The following is an 18482-nucleotide window of genomic DNA, read 5'->3' as shown; positions in this document are numbered from 1 at the left end:
GACGTGTATACACATCATAAGCATAATTAGTGTTAAGTATGTGTCTCCACTGCTACAGATTATGCTGGCCAACAAAGAGATCAACCCTGAAGAGCTGGACTTCCTGCTGAGGTACCCTGTCCAGCCAGGGGTGACGTCACCGGTGGACTTCCTGTCTGACCACTCCTGGGGGGGGATAAAGGTATGTCTGACCACTACGACCACACCTGGGGCGGGGGGGTGAATGTCAGCAAACAGTAGCTGGGGGCTGGGGGGGACTCGTAAATAAAATCATCATAATGTAATCATTACAGACCCATACGCTTCCATTTGGTTCCAAACTATCATTCCCTGGACCCCACTTTGGGAACCACTGGCTTAAGGACAGTTCCACCCTGGTATTCTCCTTTTAGTCAAAGTCAAAGTCGTACGATTAGTCACAGACGTTACCGCAGTGAAATTTGTTCTCCGCATTTGACCCATCTCAGCCAAGGAGTGGTGAGCTGCAGCCGCGCCGCGCTCGGGAATCATTTGATTAGTTGATTTGACCCCCCCAATCCAGAAGAGATTTTTCAATGGATTCTGATACTATTGGGTAAATAGTGGTGCTATAAATAACATACTAAAAATGTAGTAGGGGGAAAACAATACTTCTGGAAAGTCATCATTTTCAAGATGGCATCCACGATGGCTGCCGGGGGCTTGAAATCATAGATATTATAAAAAATAGATGCCTTACTGGCCGTTGCAGTTCATTGGAGCGACGTGTATCCCAATGAAGGCGGAAGTGCAGTGCTGAAGGCTTTTTTTTTTTTAACAAATCTGTATAACAGTCATGACAATATACATTACAATACAAAACAAGACAAACAAACAAACACAAACAACAAAGTTATTAACAATACAACATCAGAGCCAGGGGGGATTAGATTACTAACAGAAAACATTAAAGAGTGAACACAAAGCAACAGTTCTCCGCAGCTTTCTTATTTAGAAGTGCTGAAGGCATTTGCTGAAGGCGACCGCGTCACTGCCCACGTGACGTCACTCATGCGACTCCTCCATGTCTCTCGCTGTCACTCAAGTGACTACTGGCCAATCACAGCGCGTCTTTTCCGGGACTTATGTTACGCACGCGGAAGCTTGACAAGCTTCCGCTAATGCTTTGCAAGGAATGTCGGGAAAAGTGTGCCTTCAATGGTGACATGCGCCTCAGAGCCGGAAAGGGCGTCTACGTATATATGTCTATGCTTGAAATGCATGCCTATAAGCACAGTCTCTCTCTCTCTCTCTCTCTCTCTCTCTCTCTCTCTCTCTCTCTCTCTCTCTACTCTCCAGTCTCTCTCTCTCATGGAGCAGTTCCAGCACCTGGACAGGGACATGGAGGGCTCGGCCAAACGCTGGAAGAAGTTTGTGGAGTCCAAGTGTCCGGAGAAGGAGAAGTTTCCTCAGGAGTGGAAGAACAAGAGCTCTCTGCAGAGACTGTGTATGATGAGAGCCCTGAGACCTGACCGCATGACCTACGCTGTCAGGTTTGTAGGAAATACTTCATATTATTATATTTATGTTATTAAAATTACACAATACATTGGTTTTCCAGCGAGTTGACTGGTCTCTTTTTTCTTTTGACCCACAGAGATTTTGTGGAGGAGAACCTGGGAAGCAAGTACGTGATTGGTCGATCAGTGGACTTTGCGGTGTCCTATGAGGAGTCAGGGCCGGCCACGCCCATGTTCTTCATCCTGTCTCCTGGAGTGGACCCTCTGAAGGACGTGGAGAAACACGGTAATATGATATTAATATATTATATGAACCCATTTAGACCTGAGGCTGAATCTAAAAAGAAAAACGTTTTCTGAAAAACCCTATGTTTCTTTTTCATGTCAAGGAATTATCTGTATTTGGCCACGGACCCCCATCTGAAAATATGTTGTTCCCTGACTACTTTTTTAGAAATGTGAGTTCAACAGTGTTTGCTTGTTTGTTTGTTTGTTTCCAGGCAGGAAGTTGGGCTTTACGTTTGACAACAGGAACTTCCATAACGTGTCTCTGGGCCAAGGTCAAGAGGTCATCGCTGAACAAGCTCTGGACCTGGCAGCCAAGGAGGGTCACTGGGTCATTCTGCAGGTACACACACGCACACACACACACACACACGCACGCACACACGCACACACACACACACACACACACACACACACACACACGCGCACGCACACGCACACGCACACGCACACGCACACGCACACACACACATACTTGAAATATGTATACTCTATATGTCCACACAAACAGAAACAAGACCTGGCCTGGCCGGGGATGGAACCCCGACCTCACAGTCTCGGGCGGACACTCTAACCACACTGAGCTGGTTTCTTGACTGTACTGCCATATAATTTGTTATCGAACATGTCATGAAGTATTCAATTCCTTGGTGTCATCAGAACATCCACCTGGTGGCGCGCTGGCTGGGCGCCCTGGAGAAGCTTCTAGAGCAGCCGCAGGCCCACCCGGCCTTCAGGGTGTTCGTCAGCGCCGAGCCGGCCTCCACGCCCGAGGGCCACATCATCCCCCAGGGCATCCTGGACAACGCCATCAAGATCACCAACGAGCCGCCCAGCGGCATGCACGCCAACCTGCACAAGGCCCTGGACAACTTCACACAGGTAGGTACCTACCACCATGCACGCCAACCTGCACAAGGCCCTGGACAACTTCACACAGGTAGGTACCTACCACCATGCACGCCAACCTGCACAAGGCCCTGGACAACTTCACACAGGTAGGTACCTACCACCATGCACGCCAACCAGCACAAGGCCCTGGACAACTGCACACAGGTACCTACCTACCACCATGGTCCTCAACCTGCACAAGGCCCTGGACAACTGCACACAGGTACCTACCTACCACCATGCACCCTCAACCTGCACAAGGCCCTGGACAACTGCACACAGGTACCTACCTACCACCATGCACCCTCAACCTGCACAAGGCCCTGGACAACTGCACACAGGTACCTACCTACCACCATGCACCCTCAACCTGCACAAGGCCCTGGACAACTGCACACAGGTACCTACCTACCACCATGCACCCTCAACCTGCACAAGGCCCTGGACAACTGCACACAGGTACCTACCTACCACCATGCACCCTCAACCTGCACAAGGCCCTGGACAACTGCACACAGGTACCTACCTGCCACCATGCACCCTCAACCTGCACAAGGCCCAGACAACTTCACACAGGTATAGTAGCTACCACCATGCTCGTCAACCTGGCATGGCTCAGGGGTAGAGTGGCCGGATGGGAGGTACTGCCTCCCCCTGGCCAGCCGGGGCGCCTGATGGAGGGGAAAGGAACTGGTTGGAATAACGTGTTCCTTCCACGCGCTACGTCCAACCAGGGAAACTCCCCCCTGTCAGGTGTAAAGGAGCAACTTGGACACTCAGGCATGAAGGAAGCATGAGTTCAAGTCCGTTGCTCTCCCCATGCCCCCCATATATGGGGACTAGGTTGGCGGAGGGTGTGTAGAGCCCAGGATAACATTAGATAATTGACACAGGGGTGAAAAATGGGTTACAAAATCGTGGGATAAAAAATATATTAAAGGAAACCGCAAGGTTCCCAGTTCGAACCCAGGCTCCCCCAGAGTTTGTGTCGAAGTGTCCTTGAGCAAGACTCTGAACCCCTAATTGCTCCCCTAATTGCTCAACCATGCAAGGTTGGTGCCTTGCATGGTTTCCACCACCATCGGTGTGTGAATGTGTGCGTGAAGGGAATGCAGCACAACGTGACGTTAATATCTTATCTCATCTCAGGACACTCTGGAGATGTGTGCGTGGGAGAAGGAGTTTAATATCTTATCTTATCTCAGGACACTCTGGAGATGTGTGCGTGGGAGAAGGAGTTTAATATCTTATCTTATCTTATCTTATCTCAGGACACTCTGGAGATGTGTGCGTGGGAGAAGGAGTTTAATATCTTATCTCAGGACACTCAGGAGATGTGTGCGTGGGAGAAGGAGTTTAATATCTTATCTTATCTCAGGACACTCTGGAGATGTGTGCGTGGGAGAAGGAGTTCAAGGTCATCCTGTTCTCGCTGTGCTACTTCCACGCCGTGGTGGCCGAGCGGAGGAAGTTCGGTCCTCAGGGATGGAACCGCTCGTACCCGTTCAACACCGGAGACCTCACCATCTCTGTCAACGTGCTGTACAACTACCTGGAGGCCAACGCCAAGGTGCGTGTGTGTGTGCACGTGTGTGTGTGTGTGTGTGTGTGTGTGTGTGTTAGGGCATTCACTAGTTGACTAGTTGCCTAGTCAACTAGTTGTTTAACTACCTATTATGTTAAAAAAAAGAAAAAAACTGTGTACATTGGTGACTATAACTATAATCTATTTTTTTCTTATCAACTAGTACCAACAAGGTCGACTAGTGGATTTACTAGTCGACTAGTTGAATAGTCGAGTTGCTTAATGCCCTATCCTAGTGTGTGTATGTGCGTACATGCGTGCGTGTGCGTGCGTGTGTCTGTGCGTGTGTGCGTGCGTATTATATCAGCAGTGAAACCTTGTGTCTCCATAATTTCATCTCATTATGTAATGGTTGAAGGTGCCCTACGATGACCTCCGCTACCTGTTTGGTGAGATCATGTATGGAGGTCACATCACAGACGACTGGGACCGCCGTCTGTGCAACACCTACCTGGAGGAGTTCATCAGGCCGGACATGATGGACGGAGAGCTGTGGCTGGCGCCCGGCTTCCCCCTGCCCCCCACCATGGACTACAACGGCTACCACCAGGTCAGTATGTCCCCCCTGCCCCCCATCCATGGACTCTCCAGGCTTTCCAGCTCAGAGGAAGGCTTTCCAGCTCAGAGGAAGGCTTTCCAGCTCGGAGGAAAGCCTGGTCTACTGTTACTAAATTGCTGTGTGATCCGGTCGGGAAGCGGATGATATCCTTACGTCATATCCTAGCTCCCTTTCCTCCCTTAAAGCCTGCTTGGCAGACATTCAATCCTGGATGTCTCAAAATTTCCTGCAGTTGAACTCTGACAAAACAGAATTAATTATTTTTGGTCCTCTCAGTTCAAACACCACCTTCATAGACAGTCTTGGCCCCCTGGCATCAAATGTGACTTCTGTTGCGAGAAACCTGGGTGTCCAGTTTGACTCGGAACTCCGTTTTGAATGCCAAATAAAAAAGGTAGTACAGACCTGCCTTATGCACCTCAGAAATATCTACAAGATCAAATCTTTCCTCTCTTCGGATAACCTCAAAACTGTTGTCAATGCCCTGGTCTATTCTCGTTTGGATTACTGCAATGCCCTGTATTCTGGTCTCAGTCAAAACCTCATTCACCGCCTACAGCTGGTACAAAATGTGGCCGCTAAGCTCATCACAGGCACCAGGAGATATGAGCATATAATTCCGGTTTTAGCTGCACTTCACTGGTTGCCAGTATCCTTTCGCATTGATTTTAAGATTTTATTATTAACTTTTAAAGCTCTTAATGGTCTAGCGCCTAGCTACTTATGCAACATGGTTGAATTGTATGTGCCGCCACGTACCTTAAGGTCATCGGGCCAGGGTCTGCTGAAGGTGACCTATAAGGCTAAATTGGTCACTAAAGGGGATCAGGCTTTTGTGGTTAAGGCCCCAAGGCTCTGGAATAGCCTACCAGAGGAGCTGAGGCTAACCCAGTCTCTAACACAATTTAAAACCCTCCTAAAGACCCATTTTTATAGAATAGCCTTTGCATCTCCCTGATTTTTATCTATGTTTGTTATTTTGCATTTTCTATTGTTATTTATTTTGCACCTGTGATGTATTCTGTTATTGTTGTCTGACTGTTCAAAGCACTTTGTAACTTTGTTTAAAAAAGTGCTATATAAATGAAGTTTTATTATATATATATTATTATTATTGTCATGTTGTAGTCATTGTTTTGTAGTCATCAGGACGGAACCCTCTAAACCAGAACATCCTTTCCCTCAAACCTTTTGACTACAACATGACGTAATGATATGATCCACTCCCGACCGGATCATAAACCCGAAAAGAAATGCTGCCCAGGCTACATCGACTGTTCATTCATAAATTAATGCATACAAATCCCTGCTTCCAGTACATCGACTGTTCATTCATAAATGAATGCATGTACTATATCCCTGTCTTCCAGTACATCGACGACACCCTGCCCGCGGAGTCTCCTCTCCTCTACGGTCTCCACCCCAACGCTGAGATCGGCTTCCAGACGCAGACGTCCCACAATCTGTTCCGCACCGTGCTGGAGATGCAGCCCCAGGACGGGGGAGTGGGGGAGGGGGCCGCGAGCACCCGCGACCACAAGGTGCCACACCACATGTCCAAAAGTCACTCAGTACTGTCATAGTAACAGGTGTAGTCGGTGGCGATCAGTACTGCCCCATATGGACCTCATCTCATCTCATTCGGTCCCATCTCCTCGCATATGGAACTCATCTCGTTCTTAACCCATTTAGACATGAGGCCGATTCTAAAACAGTTTTCTGAAGAACCTGTTTCTATGTCAGTGGTGCTCAACCTTTTTCATGTCAAGGAACGCCAGAATTATCTGTATTTGGCTGCGGACCCCCATCTGAAAATATGTTGTTCCAGGGGGGGGGGGGAACAACTCCAATGTGGATCTCATCTCCTCCCATATTGACCTCATCTCATTCATGTCCCATATGGACCTCATCTCATTCATGTCCCACATGGACCTCATGAATCAAATTCATGGACCTCGTGAATCAAATTCATGTCCCACATGGACCTCGTGAATCAAATTCATGTCCCACATGGACCTCGTGAATCAAATTCATGTCCCACATGGACCTCATGAATCTCATTCATGTCCCACATGGACCTCATGAATCAAATTCATGTCCCACATGGACCTCATCTCATTCATGTCCCACATGGACCTCATGAATCTCATTCATGTCCCACATGGACCTCATGAATCTCATTCATGTCCCACATGGACCTCATGAATCTCATTCATGTCCCACATGGACCTCATGAATCTCATTCATGTCCACATGTACCTCATGAATCTAATTCATGTCCCACATGGGTCTCATGAATCTCATTTGGGTCTACATGCAGGTTCTAGCGCTGCTGGAGGAGATCGTGGAGAAGCTCCCGGAGCCGTTCAACATGGCCGAGCTGCTGGGGAAGGCGGAGGAGAGGACCCCCTACCAGGTGGTGGCGCTGCAGGAGTGCGAGCGCATGAACGTGCTGACGCAGGAGATGCGGCGCTCGCTGCGCGAGCTCAGCCTGGGCCTCAAGGTGAGTCGGAACGTCATGTAATGTGCATGTGCACAGGGGCCCTAAGCCAATGGGAGCCCTTGAATTCAGAATGTCCTCAAATAAAAGTCACGCTTCCATCAAGCGTTGTACTGAGCAGATTTCGCTGCAACGCCTTGTCAAAATGTCAAATCAACTGTAGATTTAGTCGACTACAATCTTATGATATTTAGTCGACTAAAACTAGACTAACACTAAAACATGCCAGATGACTAAAATGTGACTAAAACTAAAATCGAAATGTTCAGTCAAAATCAACACCGGTTGTCATGGTGTTCCATTGCAGGGAGAGCTGACGATGAGCGGCGACATGGAGGCTCTCCAGAGCGCCATGTTCCTGGACGTGGTTCCGTCGGGCTGGTCCCGGCTGGCCTACCCGTCCATGCTGGGCCTGCTGCTGTGGTTCACTGACCTGCTGGCCCGCGTCCGGGAGCTGGAGGCCTGGACGCTGGACTTCTGTCTGCCCTCTGCCGTGTGGCTGGCCGGCTTCTTCAACCCGCAGTCCTTCCTCACCGCCATCATGCAGACCACGGCTAGAAGGTGCGTCAATAAATGCATCATGTCGGGGCGGGGTGCGCAGCGCACGCTGATCCCACACGCCAAAAGGTCTGACATGCGGAAATCACCCGTCTGGTCCGACACGCGTTGCTCCGTGCTTGCGGTTAGTGTTAGGTAGGGGTAGGTACTACCCCTACCTAACACCTACATTGTCTAACTTGTCCTCCTTGCACTTGCACTCCACACACGTGCGCGCAAACACACACACACACACACACACACTGACACACACACACACACACGCTGAAGGAAGGGACTGCTGGTGGTTATAAAATATTTCACTCGCTCTGGAGTGAGTCAGAACTTAAGACTCAGTCAGAACACAAGAGGCAAGATGGAGTCCAACCATTAACTGATGACTTAAGTAGACATGAAACACAACTCACCACTGTTCAAGGACGCACAGGGAAAAGGTAAGAAAAGGTTTAACAGAATGTCCGTTGTGGTGAGAAAAGTTGACAATGATAATTGTGTGTGGCGGCGGCCGCGCTACCGCTACGTGCCTGCGGGGTGTGCTCATGCACGCGCGTTGGGAGCACGTGCGGCTGTGCGCTGTTTGGGGATTAATAGTTATTAATAATTGGAGAGGGGAGATATCAACCAGCACAGCAACACAACAATCCGGTAGGCTGCGCAAATTTCATCCCAGGACTCGTGGCAACAATAATCATTTGTAAAAATCACAGTATACATTATTTGACCCGCCTCAACCTGGCCCGCAAATAAAGTGAAAATGTCATGACTCGGCCCAGCCCGACCTGCGGTTAACCCGCGGCCCGCGCAACACTAGTAGGTACACCAAGGGGCCAGTGAGGCTATTCAACGTTGAAGCTCTGGGCCCTAGTGGTAGGAGGAGGGACTACAGGCGGACCTGTGTATTCATGACCGGGAAACCCCGTGCAGCTGGGCTTTAACATTGAGCGCTCGGTTGCACTTCCGCATTTGACCACCAAAATGTGGTGGTCAAATGCGGAAGTAGACGTTCTGAGACGGTACTTCCGGCAGTCTTCCGGGTGCTTCAAAACGCCACTGAGCAACTTCCACTGACATGAATAGCTGGGGGGGCGGAGCTTCGCGCCAGTTCAGTCTCTATCCTTTTATATACTCTATGAGGTACCCTCACTAAAAACATGCAGTAATCCTGGTCTCTAAACTGCCTCCCCCTGGCCAGCCGGGGCGCCTGATGGAGGGGAAAAGAAACTGGTTGGAATAACGTGTTCCTTCCACGTGATACGTCCAACCGGTGAAAATAAGCAGCTTGGACTCCTCATGCATTGAAGGAAGCATGAGGTCAGTATGTTGCTCTCCCCAGGCTGTCAGAGGGAGTATAGAGCCCAGGATTTAGATAATTGACACTGGGTGAAAAAATGGGTTACAGAATCGTGGGATAAAACATTAGTTTAGATGTTAGGGTTTGGGGTAGGTTGTCGGTCTAATGTCAGTCGGAACTAAAGCATGTAGCCATCATGACTGTGGAGCTACAAGTATAGGCTCTGAGTCTATACTGTATGTTTGTGTATGAAACCCGGGAGACAGCAGGTTTAACGTGGCTGATTCTATGAAATCCTTGATTCTTTGGACAGGAACGAGTGGCCGTTGGACAGGATGTGTCTTCAGTGTGACGTCACCAAGAAGATGAGCCGCGAGGACTTCACGTCTCCTCCGCGAGAAGGAGCTCTGGTTTATGGACTGTTCATGGAGGGAGCGCGCTGGGACTCACAGGTGATTGGTTTAGACTGACTATACTCACTGGTGATTGGTTTACACTATACTCACTGGTGATTGGTTTACACTATACTCACTGGTGATTGGTTTACACTATACTCACTGGTGATTGGTTTACACCAGGGGTTCTCTAACCTTTTTTTTGAGTGGTGTAAACCACTCCTACAACTGGCTTTGTTAGTGCAGAACAAATGAGCATGGTTGCTATGTTCACCCTGTTCACCCGGGTGTGATTCCTACAACTGGCTTTGTTAGTGCAGAAAAAATGAGCATGGTTGCTATGTTCACCCTGTTCACCCGGGTGTGATTTCATTACGTCAGACATGATTTCATTACGTCACACAGGCTATATTACACCACTCAGTTCACACGGGTGTGATTTCATTACGTCAGACATGATTTCATTACGTCACACAGGCTATATTACACCACTCAGTTCACACGGGTGTGATTTTTTATACCACGACCCCATATTACGAGAGAATGTTTCGCCTCTCTTCACGTTTGAAGACCCACCTTTATACAGAGTGTTTTTTTAACTGGTCTATAACCGTTTGTATACACATACATTCTTGTATTTTGTTTTTGCGTCTAATTTTCATCCGGTTTTTGACTGTCGCTTCTTACTGCTTTTAATCTTGCTCTGTACAGCACTTTGGAACCTTGTTTTGAAAGGTGCTATAAATAAAGTTCATTTAATTTCATATTTATTTATTTCATTTCAGTTATGGTTTTACATGATTATATTCATTTGACTTTGTACTTATTTTTTACATATTCCATACCAGAAAAGAAAAGGAGCAGGAAGAAGATAAATCTTATCTATACCTGCCCCTATCATATCAGATACAGTACATATCATAAAACCTACCTATCCGTCCGTCCGTCTCATTGCATATTCATTTTCTTTTCAGACTGGCATGATGGCGGACGCCCGCCTGAAGGAGTTAGCCCCGTCCATGCCCGTCATGCTGGTGCGCGCCGTGCCCGTGGACAAGCAGGACGTGAGGAGCGTGTACCGCTGTCCCGTCTACAAGACGCGCCAGAGAGGACCCACCTACGTGTGGACCTTCAACCTGAAGACCAAGGAGAGGCCGTCCAAGTGGACCCTGGCAGGGGTGGCCCTGCTTCTGCAGAGCTAACCGTGTTATCACTGCACTATGAAGCAGAGCTCAACCGAACCCCCATCTCACAGAAATCCTGGCGAAATAGCACGGAATTGCAATTCCGTACATAAACACCTAGAAAACACCCACAATCCGTACATATTACACGACTACTGTTTGACCGTGACGGAGGCGTGGCTTTCACTAGTACGGAAGTGCTATTTCAACCGTGTTCGGGTTTGACATTATTTACTGTTCTGTCCATGTCGGGTTACAACTCGGACAGGGCTGAGTCGGCTCTACCGAACTCCGCAATGCTCGAGACAGTAGCCTGAGCTAACGCTAGACATGTCTGGCTCAGATTTGCGCACACCCTGATTGGTTCACTGATCTGTCCGTCAGCCCCGGTCTCTCCCCCCCCCCAGTGCGGCACTGTTATTGTGTCGACCAGAAGCAGAAACCACTGGTTGCTGGAGTATACCATTCTAACGGACTGTCAAAGTTATTTCCACAGAGTCGGCACACGTTGTTTTTTTTCTTAGACGGTGTGGTGGGTTCTTCAGCCAGTCTCCTCATATTTTCCTCGCATAGCCTCGTTTGAAGTTCCACTGGTAATGATTTCCTCACGGTGTTATTTTGAGGGGTGCACACCGCTCAGAGCCCTGACGTCACATAATTTGAAGCGACGCCTACGCGGAAGGGTTGACTCCCACGTTTAGGCCAGTGCAGCCCATGCGTAAATCCAGGCTTTCATTTGTCGCGCAGACAAAATGAAAGCCTGGGTATCGAGGCTATCGAGACGGTAACTCGCGGCACTTTCGGTGGTGTCTCCCGTGGCTCAAGTTCGGTAGAGACGGCGCCTCTGGGAGGATTTCAGTGTCATATGTACAGATTTTGGGGTTTTCTAGGCGTGTATCTATTTCACTGTGTTTGCGTGAAATATAACTAGCAGAGCTAGTTGTATTACTGCACAATGAAAAGTCTTCCACAGCAAACGAATGTTTTAACCACTTAAACCCTATATGGTGAAACGGAGTTCCTCAGGGCTAAATATATAGTGTCGTGTTGCGAGCTTGTAGATCGGGTATCTTCAGTGTTGTGAGCTTGTAGATCGGGTATCCTCAGCGAAAGCTTTCCCCACAATATGGACCGCTGGGGTTTTAACTCATTGACTGCCAGAGTTAAAACATTGTCTGTAGTTGCCCTTGCCACCATTTCTGAGGGTTTTCACTAACCTGTGAAAAATTATAGAATATTATTCCTCACAACCATCCATCCACCAATTCGCTCCGACTCCGAAAGACGCGGTAGAGTCTTGTAGAATCAGGTGAGTTGGGGGGGGACGATACCGTTGTGATGCTCCGTTCCATAGTTGTGGGCAGTTGAATGAGTCTTGTTTTTGCCAAAAAAAAGTATCAGAAAGCAGAGAAGAATAGATTTGTATTAATCGTTTATAGCATTATGCTAAACCAGCTGAACAAAGATGTGATCATGTGATTCCTGGGTGTACTCTCCTTCATCCTGGCATCATTCACAGGCTGCGGAAGAGCGCCCTCTACTGTAAGCCACTGAAATTACGCCATGACGAGAAATCACGACATTAGAAGCTAAGGTTCCTTTATTTCCTGCATTTAGTTTTTAATTATTTTTAAACCAAGGAGGTCTGTACTTGATCCCTTCCTTATTTGTTTCCCTCTACGTCAAATGTCTTCGCTGATAGTGGCCAATCTACAAGCTCTGCTATTTGTGCCAAATGTTTTTTTTTTTAAATATTATGACTTGACCATAATAGGGTACACTAGGATCCACGTAATAAGTGCCATTCTCTGAGAAACTGTATTAGTTTACACAACAGAGAATGTAGTTGCACAGAGGTTGTGGTGGCGGGTTATGTACTTGGCGTAAGGGCCTTTCTGTGTGGAGTTTGCATGTTTGCACGCACGCACACACACACACATATATTTATAATAGATAATGGAGTTAGAGTAGATAATGGAGTTGCACAGAGGTTGTGGTGGTGGGTTATGTACTTATATCGCACACATGCACACACACATATATTTATAATAGATAATGGAGTTGCACAGAGGTTGTGGTGGTGGGTTATGTATCGCACACACACACACACACACACACACATATATTTATAATAGATAATGGAGTTGCACAGAGGTTATGGTGGTGGGTTATGTATTATATTGTCCTTCTATTACAGTGGTTCTCAAATTGTGGGCGGGGGCGCGAATAATTTGCCAAAACACTGAGATGATAATTAATATATAATATTAATATTGTCTCTTGTCGGGTGGAAACCTCATGTCCAAAACTGTTACTTTTCAGGATTAAAATTAGAAAATGGCAGAATTTTGCATAGCCTATTTCAAACCGTCTTGTTGATACCAATAAATAGGAACTATGCAATGAACATGCTCTCTGCCGGGTTGGGTGGTTGCGTGGGTGGGCCGCGGACCACCCAGGAAAAATACTCTTTTATTATGATGAGGAGGACTAGAAATTCACTACAGGGTCATTTTTTTATATATATAATTGAGTTGGAAATAATGCACAACATATTACGGGACATAACTACTACATGCAGACAGAGACAAAAGCATTTTTGTGGCACATTTTTATATTGCTGTCTTTCCTTCTGTTTCAAATGTTCTTATTAAATGTTATGCTCTGTTCAAAAAAGAAGTAAAGATTTATCTTACTATTTCAGTTGCATTCTGGTTTTATTTTCATTTATACTACAGCATAATATAATAACGTAAGAATAATCTCCTTGTCGGGAGATAATTCACAGACAGACAGGGTGATTTACCGCTGACGCGAAGCGGAGCGGAGAGGATTAACCAGAAGAACAACCTAAAACAGAAGACAAACTGTGAGGAATCACTAGGCACGTTTACATGTCATGTTCTAATCGGGTTAAAACCTTGTTTTAACCCGAATAGAACGTGACATGTAAACGTGCCTAGTGTTAAGGCAATGTCTATGTGAGCCAGAGGTTGAGAGTTCAACTCCCATCTGAACTCCTCCTACTCTGGTGCATTTTTTGGAGAACATCATCCAGAAGAACACTGGAAAGAGATGGAGAGCTGAGGCAATTCTCAGAGAGCATGGTGGCTCTCTGTGTTAAGATGCTGTTTATGTGAGCCGTAGGTCGTGGGTTCAAGTCAAACCCATGTCCTTCTGCTCAACACATGTTTTAAAGGGTAACCGGTCCAGAAGAACACCCTAAACTGGGATAGGTGACACTCTAGCTCACTCTGTTAAGACACTGTGTTGTGTATGATCCTCAGGTTGTGGGTTCAAATCCAGACAAGGCTCGTCTCTCTGAATCATATGATAGATGGGGGTCTGTGGCCAAATACCTATTACTTTGGGTGTCCTTCCTTGACATGACGATGTTTGAGAATCATTGTGTTGATAAGAAGAGGCAGTTGAATGGGTAGAGAGGCTGCCTGGAAAGCAGGCAGTCCCAGGTTGTGTTAAAGTGCCTAACTGCTCTTCTGTGGGAAGTGAAGTGAAGCCGACAAACTACGTTTTCCCTGTGGCATTAAAGCAGCACTACTGTATCAAAGATTCATTTTCAGTTCACCGTAAGATGAACATTTTAAAGTTTGAATGGGGTTTCTAGGTAGGACTAGTAGCATGCCAAAGTTTGTGCTATTGCCATTGAGAATGCATTGGGCGTTTAAGTTAAATAACTCAAAAACTACAAAACATTTCAAAGTAAAAAGTTCCAGCATGTGTGCCCTCAATAAGCTGAATTATAAAAAGTGTGAATGGAGTTTCTAGGTGAAAGTGATATTTTGACTTGCCATAGAGCTGCCATTGAGCCCCATTATAAATCTCTCGAATTTGAAAGCACTATATTTCTAAAACTATGAAACATTTCAAAGATTCCTTTTCAGGCAAACATGTCCACCGTAAGATGAACCTAAATAGATATGAATGGGGTTTCTAGGTGTAAGTATGTAGGACTAGTAGCATGCCAAAGTTTGTGCTATTGCCATTAAGAATGCATTTGGAGTTTAAGTTAAATAACTCAGAAACTACAAAACATGTCAAAGTAAAAAGTTCCAGCGTGTGTGCCCACAGTAAGCTGAATTATAAAAAGTGTGAATGGAGTTTCTAGGTGAAAGTGATTTTTTTACGTGCCATAGAGCTGCCATTGAGCCCCATTATAAATCCCTCAAATTTGAAAGCACTATATTTCTAAAACTATGACACATTTCAAAGATTCCTTTTCAGGCAAACATGTCCACCGTAAGATGAACCTAAATAGGTATGAATGGGGTTTCTAGGTGTAAGTATGTAGGACTAGTAGCATGCCAAAGTTTGTGCTATTGCCATTGAGAATGCATTGGGCGTTTAAGTTAAATAACCCAGAAACTACAAAACATTTCAAAGTAAAAAGTTCCAACATGTGTGCCCACAGTAAGCTGAATTATAAAATCACACCTGTGTGAACTGAGTGGTGCAACTCCCCTCTCCCCCTGCCTCTCTCTCTCTCTCTGTAATTAGCACTAGGCAACAGTGCAACACTATCTCTCTCTCTCTCTCTCTGTTTCTGGCACAACAGCGCCACTTGTGCCCCTACTGGTACTCATAGTCACACACATAGTCACATAGGTTAACACGGACATTGCTGTTCCTTGGAGTGGTTGCACCACTCAAAAAGTGTGAATGGAGTTTCTAGGTGAAAGTGATATGTTGATTGATTGATTGATTGATTGATTGATTGAAAATTTTATTAACAGTTTGCAGAATTACAGTACATTTCAAGCACAAACTCAATACAAAGGCTGTTAACTGTGAGTGGACGACCCAATTAAGCATTACACTTGTTTACAACAGGGTCCACCATGTTCAATTCATCAAAACATTTAGAGACGTACAAATAGACACTTCTATATAGACAAAGAACAGTACAGGAATTCATCATAATGGAGGTAAAAAGGGAAAAGAAACATATACAGTGAGGGGAAAAAAGGGGGGGCGGTGGGGGGGGATTCAGATTTTACGGGGGCCAGTTTCGAATTGCAGCCATCCGTAGGTGCCCTTTGAGAGCGGTTTTGAAGGAGTCAAGGGATTTGCATGTCTTAATGACTGTTGGTAGGGCGTTCCACATTTTGGTGGCATAGGAGCGAAAATAATTTTGACGTGCCATAGAGCTGCCATTGAGCCCCAACTACAAAACATTTCAAAGTAAAAAGTTCCAGCATGCGTGTCCACATTCCACAGGCTCTCTACTCAGTGAGCCACTGTGCAAGCATTGTACAAAAAGCCAAATGGAAAATGATAGAAGAGCAAGCCAGAGGCTTGTTTCCATTGTGGTTCATAGACATTTAAACGTCTAGAAAAACAACAGCACTACAAACAATAGCCACATTTTCTGTTATTTTATTTTTTTCATACATCTTTCGTATCAATGTTGTTACTCAAAGGCAAAGGAAGACATTGTTGTGGCAGGTAGCAAGTAGCTCAGTGAGTTAGCACACTAGGTACATGATCTGGACGTAGGTTGTAGGTTCAAACCCCACTCAAGTCCGATTTCCAGAAGAACAACTTCAAAACAAAAAAGAAACGGTGTGAATTGGCCGGTACGAATGGCTGTGGGCTAGTTATATACGGGACACCACCGGATACCCTGATGGTTCAAACCACTTGTAGGGTACTGAAAGGCAGGGAGGTCCACTCCAGGTCCACATGGAGTAACGTTACATTATGGAATGTTTTATTTATCTCTCTTACTTCCAAACTAAACAGAGCTGGTAACAAACAGTGTGCCATGTGCTTGCTGGTGTGTGTGTGTGTGTTTTATTTCATGAAATAAAATACTATTGTATATGAAATAAAATACTATATCGCATGGAATATGTTTGATCTGTGTATGGTTTGAGATTGACTTGAGATTGACTTAATCCAACGTAGCCTATAGATCATCATTAGTATAAATATGAGAGTCATCAATGATAGTAAATACATTGCCACAGTTTGGTCAACAGCAGAATGTGATCTGTATGTTTTTGCGGTGAGATATTGCATTTTAATTGGCTACAGACACAATTAAGTGAAAGGCGAACATGTCTGTTACATCATGTGCTCCGATACTCACAGCCGCTACTCACTTTGATATTGCAATTGCTTCAACAGCATGCCAGGTCTGATTAAGCGACTTCGGGCTTGTCTCGTGCAAATATTGGTAGTTGTGGGTTGTATGTTTGATTCTAAAGTGTATTTGGATTTGCTTCCTAATGTTGTCGAAACCAGTAATTCTCACACATTTCATCTTCATGTCATCCACCCCCCCCCCCCTCCCCAAATTGATATGTATTTGTCCACCCCAACTGCAAATGTTTTGTGCCAGGGACCCCCCACCATACAAGATTTGTGTCATGCAGCCTATATAGTCACTTATTTTGGGCTTGTTTCTGTAGAACCTGGAAGATCTGGCAACACTGTTCATGGACGCATACTGCTTATAAGCACACTACAAATCAATCTGTCAGCTGTGAACAAGACTGGATGATTTAGCCCTGAGATAAATACAAAAAAAAAACCCCACATAAAAACACAATAAGATATGTCCAGTAATAAGCAAAAATAAACATAACATATTGAATCAACAACAACAACAAAAACACAAATATTCTCAGTGCTATGAGCGCAGGTCCCTTGGACCGTTTGATGTATGATTGATTTGCACTGGATTGCATCACCCACACTTCATCCAATCAAACCTTTGGAAAGTATTTTAATAATAATAATAATAATAAACAACCAGATGCGGTAAGAGATAGGCCTCACTCACACTGTTGCAACATGCATACATTTGTCTTGTGTCTTGTCCGAGTTTAATGGCCGCCCCAATGCATTTCCAATGGAAGTCACATGGTTTGACAATACATTTTTGTTTGATGGCTGTGTTGTGCCCCCCTCCCCCGCATCAAACAAAAATGTTTTGTCAAACCATGTGACTAACACGGACAAGACACAAGACAAATGTTGTATGCATGTTGCAACAGTGTGAGTGAGACCATACAGGAGATATCCCGTTTGATTTGACGCAAATGATGCTATTGTCCAGTCAAAGAGTTCCGCGGTGGAAGAAAGGGCCTTTCTGTGTGGAGTTTGCATGTTCTCCCCGTGTCCCCTAGGGTAGGTACCCTCACAAAAAACATGCAGTAATCCTGGTCTCTAAACTGCCTCCCCCTGATGGAGGGGAAAGGAACTGGTTGGAATAACGTGTTCCTTCCATGCGCTACGTCCAACCAGGGAAACTCCCCCCTGTCAGGTGTAAAGGAGCAACTTGGACACTCAGGCATGAAGGAAGCATGAGTTCAAGTCCGTTGCTCTCCCCAGGTTGGCGGAGGGTGTGTAGAGCCCAGGATCACATTAGATAATTGACACAGGGGTGAAAATGGGTTACAAAATCGTGGGATAAAGTGGTGCTCGTGAAGTTGGACGTTGCCAGTGGGAAGACAAAGACCACTTTCAACTAGGGTTAGGGATCCAGAAGCTCCAACATTGAGGAACCCAACATTAGTTCCATTCCATCACATTTGGAACCCTTTCCGTGTTTTTATTTTATTTTTTAATCACACTGTCAGAGCTGGTGCAGTGTGTGGACTTCACGTCCGCTCTAGAAGTGGTTCTCAAAGTGGGGTCCGGGGACCCACAGGGGTCCTTGAGAGAGTTCCAGGGGGTCTCCAGCTAAATGAACCAAATGGAACCAAATGGACCCGTTAGGGTTGCCGTTTAT

General features: G+C 46.0%; 1 protein-coding gene across 1 annotated transcript in view; it reads left to right on the top strand.

The window, feature by feature from the left end:
- dnah9 (dynein, axonemal, heavy chain 9) overlaps nucleotides 1–10744 on the top strand; it is a gene marked incomplete at its 3' end in the record, with an annotated part of 115670 nt that extends 104926 nt beyond the window's left edge. Inside the window, exons 67-78 of the mRNA XM_079510771.1 lie at nucleotides 59–181; nucleotides 1318–1511; nucleotides 1616–1764; nucleotides 1979–2106; nucleotides 2424–2645; nucleotides 4033–4224; nucleotides 4598–4789; nucleotides 6169–6339; nucleotides 7119–7301; nucleotides 7606–7859; nucleotides 9461–9599; nucleotides 10517–10744. Coding sequence (XP_079366897.1) covers nucleotides 59–181; nucleotides 1318–1511; nucleotides 1616–1764; nucleotides 1979–2106; nucleotides 2424–2645; nucleotides 4033–4224; nucleotides 4598–4789; nucleotides 6169–6339; nucleotides 7119–7301; nucleotides 7606–7859; nucleotides 9461–9599; nucleotides 10517–10744 — 2175 coding nt within the window. The remainder of the gene's footprint in view (nucleotides 1–58; nucleotides 182–1317; nucleotides 1512–1615; nucleotides 1765–1978; nucleotides 2107–2423; nucleotides 2646–4032; nucleotides 4225–4597; nucleotides 4790–6168; nucleotides 6340–7118; nucleotides 7302–7605; nucleotides 7860–9460; nucleotides 9600–10516) is intronic.
- Nucleotides 10745–18482: the final 7738 nt, after the last annotated feature.

This window comes from Electrona antarctica (assembly GCF_951216825.1).
Source record: "Electrona antarctica genome assembly, chromosome: 9".
In the NCBI taxonomy this organism is placed as follows: Eukaryota; Metazoa; Chordata; class Actinopteri; order Myctophiformes; family Myctophidae; genus Electrona; species Electrona antarctica.
Note: the sequence above shows the minus strand (reverse complement) of the source record. Positions and strands in the feature narration are given on the sequence as shown.